This window comes from Cebus imitator, unplaced genomic scaffold, assembly GCF_001604975.1.
Source record: "Cebus imitator isolate Cc_AM_T3 unplaced genomic scaffold, Cebus_imitator-1.0 Scaffold208, whole genome shotgun sequence".
In the NCBI taxonomy this organism is placed as follows: domain Eukaryota; kingdom Metazoa; phylum Chordata; class Mammalia; order Primates; family Cebidae; genus Cebus; species Cebus imitator.
This window is the reverse complement of record NW_016107523.1, coordinates 1,386,252-1,398,175: the sequence shown is the minus strand read 5'-3', so window position 1 is coordinate 1,398,175 and position 11,924 is coordinate 1,386,252. Positions and strand designations below refer to the sequence as shown.

Sequence of the window (11,924 nt, the reverse complement as noted above, 5' to 3'; positions counted from 1 at the left end):
CATGCCCAGCTAATTTTTTGTATTTTTAGTAGAGACGGGGTTTCACCATGTTGACCAGGATGGTCTCGATCTCTTGACCTCGTGATCCACCCGCCTCGGCCTCCCGAAGTGCTGGGATTACAGGCTTGAGCCACCGCGCCCGGCCACCTCACTGCTTTGATAGCAATTAAAATTTTAAAATACCTTTCTTTTTACAAAGCTATGTAAATTGACTTACAGAGAAGTTACCAAACTTACATTTGTGAAAAAAAAATTACTAACCTATGATCGGGACTTTGTATTTTTACCTTTTACCTACTTGATGAAATAAAACTTTGAAAATCATTTCTGTAAACATACCAGAACCTATTTTATACCATGATGATTCTTAACATTTCAGGTGACATTGTTGTGTCAATTTAAAAAGCAGCACCATGGAGACGCATTTGTTATTGTTAGAAATACATGTTTGTTTCACACGTCAAGGGTAAAAATAAAAGAAAAGATTAATGTTACCGAAAAGGGACCATTCATCAGGTTTCTTACCTGCCAGTGGAGGATTATATTCCAAATCAAACCAAGAGTCAGTTTATGATTTCCATCTACGATGTCAGTACTTCCAATATTCACTAAATCAACCTGTTAAACAGAAGGGGAAAGTATTTGAAGGTAGGAGACCAAATGCCTAGTTGCAATAATAATAAAAATGTGATGGCAATTGCATTTAGCTATTTTCAGAGGCTAAGCATTACAGCTTTTCAGAAATAATCTAAAAATTAAACAAAATGCATTTGCAAAGCCACTTTCCATAACAAGCACCCCAAATATATTTGCTTTCATCGCATGAATAGAATACTGCACATTAAAGAGGCCAATTGGAATATCTCCAAATAAAATGTATTACCAGTGATAACTCATAAAGGATGTCTAAAATTAAGATATACTTTCTAGTATAGATTAAAACTAAAAAAAAATAAAAAAATAAAAAAAAATAATAATAATCACCAGCGCTTCTGTCTAGCTCTGAGGAATGTCATTATAATTAAGGCTGACTGCATTTTAGTAAAATGCCTCTGCTTTAGAATGAATGTTAGGTCTCTAATAAAAAATAGAGCAAATTGCCAGGTCTCTTATCTCTGTCTAGAACTGTGTTTGGAAAGAAATTCTGGCAGTGTTTCATTTGCCTTAATCAAGGCAAATCTCTATCTCTCCTGTCCTTTCACACTCCTAACATGTTTAGGTGGAGTAAGGTTAAACACAAGCATCAGACAAAAAAGCATGTGAAAAGATGTTCAATATTGTTAGTCAGCAGAAGAATGCAAATTATAACCGCAATAATGTATCACTGCACCTTTATCCTAATGGTCAAAATAAAAAACTAGTGCCATAAAATGCTGGTGAGGATGTGGAGAAACTGGATTACTCAACCCTTGCTAGTAGAAATGCAAATGATACAGCCACTTTGGAAAACAGTCTGGTCATTTCTCAGAAAACTGAATATGCAATATAGCAATCAGGCTCTTGGACATTTATGTCAAGGAAATGAAAACATATGTGTACACAAAATCCTGCGCATAAGTGTTCATACTACCTTTATTTGTAATAACCCAAACCTGGGAACCCAGATGCCCTCAAGGGTAGACAGTTAAAGAAACCATGGTACAGCTACACCATAGAATAACACTCAACAATGAAAAGGAGCAAACTATTGATATATGCAGCAAATTGGATGAATTTCATGGGAATCATGCTAAGCGGGGAAATAACTATTCTCAAAGAATATAGCATACTATATGATTCTGTATCTCTAACAGTCTTGAAAAGACAAAGTTACAGAAATAGGGAACAGAGTGGCAGTCGCCAGAGGTCAGGAATGGTGGTAAGATGTGGGTTAGCTGAATGTTCTTCTAAAAGGGCAATATGAGGGATCCTTGTAATGATGGAACTCTTCTGCATATTGACTCTGATGGTGGATTTACAAACCTACACATGTGATAATGTTGCATAGAACTAAATATACACATATGCATGCACACATGCACACAGACACATAAATATAAAGCTGGGGAAATCTGAATACTATTGGTGGATTTTATGAATGTTGACATCGTGGTCATGATATCATACTTTAGTTTTACAAGATGTTACTACATCGAAGGGGAGATTAATCAATCCATAAGAAGAAAGCATCATCATCTGCTTTTCATCCTGGGATTTCTCATATGGCAGTGGAGGAAAGAAATACCTCCATCAGGAAAAGCTACTGTAAATTTATCAATTGATTCATTGATTCACTAACTCAAAAAATACTTTTTGGCTATAAGCCAGGAGATGATGTAGTAAGAGGATGTAAAAGGAAAAATCTTCTGCTTTCATGAAACTTAACTGTAGTGACAGTGATGATCAGATAATATACCACTGAAGATTCAAGCAGTTAAACAGAGAATATGCATTTTTTTTTTTTTTAAGAAACCGACTCACACTGTGGGAAGCACTGCTGGTAGATACATTTTGGCTCGCCATACATCTGACTCTGGGGAGACTTAGATCAAGTACTAGGCACTTCAATTTCAGCAACCCCTATCCATGGTCATAAGACTTGTCACTGTGTAAGCAGGAAGATGGTTCCTCCATTTCCTTATCCTCATAAAACATCTCATGAGGTCCAATTTCCACTATATTCAGGTACTGGGCTTGGACCTGATAAAGGAAAGTAAGGTACTACCTCTAATGTCAACAAGTTTGCAAGAGAAGCTCACATAATCAAGTATCCACCATTAGACACGCTCTAGCAATTCTACCCCTACATTTACAACCAAAATAATTCAAAGCAGTGACTCATATTTATAGACCAATGATCATAGTAGCATTATTCATAATAGCAAAAATGCGAAAACAATCAAATATCCACCTACAGATAAATGGATAAACAAAATGTGATATGTACATACAGCAGAGTATTTTCAGTCTTAAAAATGAATGAAATTCTGATACAAACTACAACATAAACGAATCTTGGAAACATATGCTAAGTGAAATAAGCAAGACATAAAATGACAAATATTTTATGTTTCTACTTATATGAGGCACCTAGAATAGTCAAATTCATAGAGAAAAAAATGCAAGTTATTAAAGACTAGGGGAGAGGAAAATTCGGAGTTATGGCTTAATGACTACTTGGGATGATGAAAACATTCTATAGATAGATAGCAGTCATGCTTACCCAACAATGGGAATATACTTAAAGCCACGGAATTACACAGTAAAAATTAGAAAAAACAATACCTCAAACCCTATTTAGGGCAGTGTACCTGAATAGACAATTCTCAAAAGAGGACAAACCAATGTCCAGCACATGAATGAAATAATGTTGAACATCATTGATAATCAGAGAAATGCAAATTAAAACTACAATGAAATATTACCTCACACTATTAGAATGGCTGTCATCAAAAATACAAAAGATAAGTTATGGTGAACATGTGGAGAAAAAGAAATCTTTGCACACTGTTGGTGGAAATGTCAATTATTGTAGCCATTATGAAAAACAGTATGAAGTTTTCTCAAAAAAATTACAAATAAAACTACCATATGATTCAGGAATTCCATTGCTGGGTATATACTCCAAAAAAAATGAAATCAAAACGTCAAAGAGATAACTGCACTCCAATGTACACTGCAGTACTACTCACAACAGCCAATATAGGGAATCAACTTAAATGTCCATCAGTAAAGAAAGAAAATGCACGTACACACCTCCACACACACACACACGCAGTGGGAATACTATTCAGCCTTAAAAAGCAGAGAATCCTGTCATTTGCAACAACATGAATGAATCTGGAGAACATTATGTCAAGTGCCATAAGTCATGAACAGAAAGACAAACATTACATCATGTCACTTGTATATGAAATTTTAAAATGTTGAACTCATAGAACTGAGAGTAAAACAATGGTTAGCAAGGGCTAGAGCATTGGAGGAGGAGTGTTAGGGAGATGTTGGTCAAATGATACAAAATTTCACATAGATAAAAGGAATATATTTAAGAGATCTATTGTACAACATGCTGACTTTGGCTACTAACAGTATTGTATTTTGAAAACTGCTAAGAGAATATGTTTTAAGTGCCCTCGCCCCAAAATGATAAACCTGTAAGTTAATGTATACATTCATTAGTTTGATTGAAGCGTTCCACAATGTCTAGATATTTTAGAAAATGTTGAACATAATATATACAATTTTTTGCCAATTAAAAATAAAATAAAAATGTTATAAGGTAAGCTTTACATTATTTGTGTTTTACCACAATAAAAAATAAGAAGTCATTGGAAAACACACATATGCATACCAAGCAGCCATAGATAATACCTCAATGAATGTTCATGGCTTTGTTCAAATAAAGTTTATCTATATCTACAGGAAAAACAATCAGGCAGGCAACTGTGTCACATAGAAGCCCAAGGGATAAGAAAAAGGAAGTAAGAGTGTGACAAGGTAAGCAAAGGACTTAAGATATATTCATGCATTTGCTATTAAATCTGTAAAGAAAAAATAGATTGGAATGAAGAAGTGTCACGTGGAAAAAGCATGTCAGAAAGAGTTCAGATGACTACGGGTTAATTGATTGGGAATTGGAAGTATTGTATTCAGGGACAATACGGCAGACAGCTACTGTTTTTAACTTTTATATTAGGTTCAGGGGTACATGTGCAGGTTTGTTATATAAGCTGTGTTTCATGGTTAATTACCCCATAGTCACCTGAGCTCTTTCTGACATGCTTTCTCCACCTGACACTTTTATTTCAATCCATTTTTTCTTTGCAGTTTTAATCAATACCAAATACACGAATATGTGTCTTGCGCTCACCTTGTATACACATTATTTCATCACCTAGGTAATAAACATGTTAACTGATAGGTAGTTTTTCCGATCCTCTCACTTATCTCACCTTTTACTCTCAAGCAGGCCCCAGTGTCTGTTGTTCCCTCATTTGTATCCATGTGTTGTTATTAACTCCCACTCACAAGTGAGAACATGTGGTATTTGGTTTTCTGTTCCCGCATAAGTTTGCTAAGGATAAAGGCTCTAGCTGCATCCATGTTGCTGCAAAGAATGCAATCTCATTCTTTTGTATGGCTGGGTAGTACTCCACAGTATATACGTACCATATTTTCTTTATTCAGTTTGTCACTGATGGACATTTAGGTTGATTGCATGCCTTTGCTATTGAGAATAGTGCTGCAATGAACACTAACGTGCATGTGTCTTTATGGCAGAAGAATTTATATCCCTTTAGGTATATACACCAAATAATGGGGTTGCTGGGTTGAATGGTATTTCTGTTTTAAGTCCTTTGAGGAATCACTACACTGTTTTCCACAATGGGTGAATTAATTTACATTCCCACCAGCAGTGCATAAGTGTTCCTTTTCTCCGTAATCTCTTCAGCATCTGTTATATTTTCACTTTTTAATGAAAGCCACTCTGACTGGTGTGAGATGGTGTCTCATTGTAGTTTTGATTTGCATTTCTCCAATAATTGGTGATGCTGAGCTTTCTTTCATGTGCTTTCTAGCTGCCTGTATGTCTTCTTTTGAAAAGTGTTCATTTCCTTTGCCAACTTTTTAATGGGGGCTGTTTCTTGCTTGTAAATTAAGTTCCTTATAGATTCAGAATATTAGACCTGTTGGATAGTTAGTGAATATTTTCTTCCATTCTGTGACTTTAGACAGCTACTCTTATCACCTTTCAGCTAGTACCAATCACCCTTTCTTTCTAAAGTTCTTCTAGATCTATACTTGATCAAGTCATGTTATCACAAGAATTTTCTTGTTTTATTATTGTACTGTAACACAATCACCACCATTCTTTGCTATTCTTTATGCTGTTTTACATGTGTATGTGTTTGTGTGTGAGTATACGTGTGTTGGTAGATGTAAAATCCCACTTTTGTCATTTTATTTATACCTACTCACAAAAACATTATCTTACACAAATGGCAAAGTGAGATCTCATATATGCCTCTCTCCTACTTTTTTTTACACAATTTTTCTTTTCCATTTTGCTTGCCCTTTTCTTCCCCTAACTTCCCCCCAATCTGATTCAATACAATCCTTTCTTTTATATTTTTCTCCCCATTCACATGGTTGCTGTATATATTAAGGTGTGTGATTTTATACAAGTAAATCTATGTGGTTTTATATTCTACAAAGTCGTGTTATGCAGATTATATTAAATATTGCTTTTATCATGCAATAATCACATTAATTCCTATACATACACATACATATTTCATAGTTCGGATGTATTATATAATAGTTGGCAAGTCCTTCATTTAGTGAACATTCACTTTGTTTTTAGAGTTTTCATACATTTTGTTTTATGACTTTAAACAATGCAGAGATAGATTTTTTTTTTGAGACGTGTCTTGCTCTGTCACCCAAACGGGAGACCAGTGGTATCATTTCAGCTCACTTAAACCTCTGCCTCCTGGGGCTCAAGTGGTCCTTCCACCTCAGCCTCAGTAGCTGGGACAATAGAGCACCACCATGTCCAGGTAATTTTTGTATTTTTAGTAGAGATGGCGTTTCACCCATGTTGACCAGGCTGGTCTCAAACTCCTGGGTACAAGTGATTCACCTGCCTCAGCCTCCCAAAGTGCTAGGATTACAGGGATGAGTCACTGCAGGGAGCCAATATCTCATGCACACATTTTCAGATACTGATGCTTCTACAATTATAATAATAATTCACAGGTTGTATCTACCAGATCAGTGTGTACACACACACACACAGTGGCATATATATATACACACACACACATGCATCCTGCTCTAGATACAGCTCTCTCTACATATATATATACACACACATATACATACACACGCATATACATACACACATATATAGGTAATTTTAGTAAGTGTTTCTACAAACCTTCCTAGAAACAATTTAGCATTTCATATTTTAACCAGCTTGTGTAAGAGTAGGCTCTTCTCTCACCAGAGAATTTGTTTTGTTTTAGTTTCTACTTTTGTTAACAAAGTGAATATATCACTTTGTTAACTTTATTTCAACAATTCCTTGTGTATTTGAATATATTTTTGTATGACTGACTTATTATACTTCCATCGGTTAATTGTCCGTTAATATATTTTGTTCATCTATTTCTATACAGTAGTTTTCTGTTCCTTCTTAAATTTTAAAAGCTTTTGGTAAATAAGAGCTAACATTTATAGAATGCTTACCACTTGCAAAATTTGATTATAAGTAATTTTTTATAATTCAACAGTCTTGTATTTTATTCAAAACAGTCTCATAGATTTAGGATTTGATTTTGTCTTTTGACTATTAGTACAGAGGTTAATCTGACATCACAAAAGGAATTGTGGAGTTTTATCTTTTCATATGCTTTGGAGTAGCTCAAAGTATATAAATTATTCTTTAAGTGTTAGGTTAAATTCATTTGTGAAGAATCCTAGTACACTTTCCAATGGTACATCTTTAATAACCTACTAAATGTTTTATTAATTAGCCTAAGTTTAATTTTCCACTTATTCATATCTCAATTTTACTGATTTGTATTGTATTAGAAAGTCATGTTTTCTGGAATTTTGCAGAATTGTTATAAAATTGCTTTAGTTTTGTCTTATTTTCTTCTGTATCTGCTGTTATGCATCTTTTCTCATTTATCTTGTCTAGGTTTATTCTAACTTTTCTTTGTTATGGCTGGGATAAGGTTTATCTATTTTGTTAATCTTTTCAAGAGCCCACTTTTGAATGGATTCTTACTCAGTATTCTATATTGAATGCAGTTTTTATTTTTGTTTCAATTTTTATAATTTCTTAAGATACATGCTTAATCCTTTTATTTCCATCTTTAAAAACACTTATGGCTATGCAGTTCTCTCTGAATACAAGTTTCACCGTGCCCACATCATTAGAGTATGTATGAGTTAGATAAATTTTACTGAGCTCATCAACATTTTACATTGATGTGCATTTTACCAAGAGGGAAACAGAGTATCAAAGATAAATGAAGCTTCCACAAGGTCTGATTTAAAACTAGGTCTGGATAGGATAGATTTCATTAATTACAGCTAGTGAATTCTCCACAAAAAGCTTTAAGATCCTCTCTCTCCAAGTTAATAAACATTTCACACCAGGACGTAGACAAGGAATTTTATTTATTGTGGTTATGTTTTGTCTCTTGCTGTACATATCTTATTCAAACTACCAAGGAGTATAAGAAACAACACTAATTAATAACCATGAAGACTGTAGAGGAAGGAGTTATCTGTCATGCCTGAAAGGGTATTGTTTATGGTATTTTTATTACTATTGAATGCCTCATATTGACAGTCTGGTCTGTTTTGGCCAGGAATTCTCATAAGCTTGTTGCTGATATGATGCCGTATTTCTTACTATTAGCTGTAAGTCATGTTTTTCTGAATTCAGTACTATTTACTCTGAAATAATCATCACCCTGCCACACGATAACTCTTTTATATATTTTTTCTAATACACATTCTATAACTATGTTTTTCAAGAATTATCAATCCAATTGCTAAATAACTGAGTGATAAAAACAAATATTAAAACCTTTTAAGATTTGTGTTAAGTGAATGATTACATCTGTCCACTAAGCAAAACACAAAACATTGATGACATATGTTAATGTACGGGCCTACTGTGTGTGTATCAGCGTTGTGACAAACACTGTATGGCTGGAAATTAAATATTAGGGTCACTATGGTTACCCAAATTTCTGGCTTTCTGTTTTGCAGAATGAAAGCATCTGATACCAAAGGAATAGGTGTGAAAATTGATATTCTGTGTCAAAATTTAATAGCACGCATTGAACTTTTGCAGAAATAAGTTAACCTAAGCATGACAATTGGCTTCTGTAGTTCCTGTCAACAGGTCTAAGATTTTACTCATCAAGTAACATCGGATGCTGTCTCAGAGTTTTACACTGTTATCTTTGGAAGTTGCTTTATTCAAATGTAATTTTGGAGAATAGAAAATCTCCATCGTTTGCTTTGACATAATAGAAACTTATTGTGACTCTAGTAGAATATTTAAACGTGAACTCTTTAGAAACATCTCAAGTTAGAATAAGCAGGCTGCAAAAATTGCACATAGAAAACCTAATAATACATTAACTTATTCTTTAGAATAGTCTCACGCTGTCTATTTTAAAGGCATAGGACAAGAATTGAAGGGGGCCCCTTTTCTGTCTCCACACTAGGACTTAGAATATATAATTTTGTATAACTATATATTTAGTACTTCTGAGATTAACATATAATCATTTCAGGGAGCACTGTTACTTCCAGGTACTCTATCTCCAAAATGAGTTTGCTAACCACTGGGCTTTGAGGAATAATTATCTTCATTTTTTTATTCAAGAGAGGCAAAAATCCTCAATGTTTTGTTTTATTCCAGTTTCCTTATGGAGCATAGACATAATTTATAGCATTGCCAATAATATTTTCTTCAAGCAAAATTTAGATATCCCATGGTGGTTTCAGTAAAAGGATTTATACTTATTATAATGCTATATTCAAGATTTAAGAATACTTAAGAAAACCAAAGGATTAAAGTAAACCTGAAATATGATGGTTTTCTGAAAGATTACTGACAGGAACAAGTTTGTGTTTTTAATTTACTTTACAGAAAGAAGAATAGCAGACTAAGGTTCATCAAACATAAAATAGTAAGACTTTGGAATGAGGACCAAAATAATTTCAATATCCAAGTCAAATAATGAAAATGGATGTTCTTAGGGTGGAGCAGGAGACAGAGGAGGAAAAATGACGAATAAAAGTGAGTTATATTCCTGTAAGACATATATGTATAAAATACATATATATAATACATATAGTATATCCTGTATATATGTATATATATGATATACATATATCATATATATACATATATATATATATATATATATATATATATATATATATATCCTATATAGGGAGAGAGTTATATTCCTGTAAGATATGTGTGTGTGTGTGTGTGTGTGTGTGTGTGTGTGTGTGTGTGATGTGTGGTTTGCATATGAGAGAGACAGAAAGAAGTGACAAAGTTCTGACAAAGCTTTAATGAATTTTTTTCATACAATTTTATTTTTGGTAGACGCAGAGAAATGGATGTTTAGTTTTGTAAATCACTTAAGCATTACAGTTTTAACTTGGAAGTTGCAGAAAGTTGTATCTCGTTCATAGGGGAACCAGCATCTTTAAAATAAATGATATCTGCCTCTCCTTGCCTTTTTAGATTACCAGAGGCAAAGACATTTCAGAGCTACAGGCTCTAATGAAAACACATCATTGAAATTAGGCTAAAGGAGGAGGTTTCTCACATTTGTTTCAAAGAAAGTGGTTCTCCCAGATCATTTCAGAGTGTGACATTTATCCTAAGAAGAAGTCACTGTTGTAGTCTAATATGCAGTATAAAATATGAGCATTTTTAAACTTGGCTAAGGGAGAGGAGATAAGGATAAGCCATCTTTTCACTCAGTCTTATTGATTTTAACTAAATAAGAAATGATACAAACTAAGTATTATAAAAATAATTTCACAGAAAAAGACAAGATTATGAAAGGAAACATGAAATATCCTTAAAAGTTTGAGTTGATTTTTTTAAACAGAAACTTAAACAATAACCAATGCGGAAATTCCATTCATTAAAATTTACTATGTAAATATCCTTCCTGACACTGAAACCTCAAGCATATACTTCCACCATCTATTTATTTGGTTCTTTCATAGTCATCATTTCTTTCTCATAAAGTGTATACAAACTGAGAAGTTCCTTCCAACATTCTAGATAAACAGAATTTGTTTCTTAAACATGTTAAGTGCCTTTTCTAAAATGTCTGCGATCATGTAGCCAAGCTAAAGACTTCTCCATATTCAAGAGAAACTTCTCAAGTTTTTATGTAATCCTTCTAAACATAATGCATTTAAACAAAATAAAAAATACAGGAAAGGCAAAGTAGTTTCTTTGCCCTGCAGCATGTGATTTTATACCACATTTAAGATTTACACTGTTTAAAATTTCAAGACTTGTGGGCATAAATCATACCTAATTTCTTCCACTGAGAAATGTATGTATTGAATCTTGTATTATTAAATCATAAATAGTTCAACATATACAACAAAACGTGGGCCATGTTGCCACCGTGGACCTGGCTTTCCAATGACAGCTTTTTTATTATTCCCTCCCATATCTCCATATTTCAAGAATTATTTTTATTCAGATATAGGAATTTATATTGGATAATAATTTTGAAGCACATTTTGACCTCAACTGTAAGATTTAATTCTGGTTACTCACAACAAAGATACTATCCCTACCTTCAATGATGAAGCTTTACATAGTCATTATTTAACTATTTTTGACCACTCAATATATGTCACACATAGAATGTTAAGGATATAGATTTTAAAATATACTTTTTCGTTAAATTTCTTATAGATAAGTGAAATGTTAAATTTCCTTTATATTTTGGATGTGTTTATGATCTCTATGATACATTACAAGAGAATTATTTCTAATGGAGTCATGTTTTCATTTATTTATATACTGTCTCTTTGACAATAAAGAATTGAGGCAGTTAATACAAAGAATATCTTATAATCCTAAAAAATATGAAAATTTAATGGCATGAAAGACATTAAAACAAACCTACCAAAATAGAAGTATTGATACGGTTTGTCTGGTTGACCATTAATAAAATCCAAACTAAACATTTTGGGGAAGTAGCTCTTATAACAAAACTCAACAAAATTTCATAGACAGAATATTATATGCTAGAGAGCATTGCTTGAGAAAATGGATACTCATCAATACTTTCACAACTTAGAATAAAATATATATACACTTTCAGTATAATATTATCTAATTTGAATTTTTTTTTTTTTTTTTT

General features: G+C 33.1%; 1 protein-coding gene across 7 annotated transcripts in view; it reads right to left on the bottom strand.

The window, feature by feature from the left end:
• DMD (dystrophin) overlaps positions 1-11,924 on the bottom strand; it is a 2,133,401-nt gene that overhangs the window by 1,734,415 nt on the left and 387,062 nt on the right. For all 7 annotated transcript variants that reach the window (XM_017548497.2, XM_037745683.1, XM_037745686.1 and 4 more), the window contains exon 5: positions 526-618. In XM_017548497.2, coding sequence (XP_017403986.1) covers positions 526-618 — 93 coding nt within the window. The remainder of the gene's footprint in view (positions 1-525; positions 619-11,924) is intronic.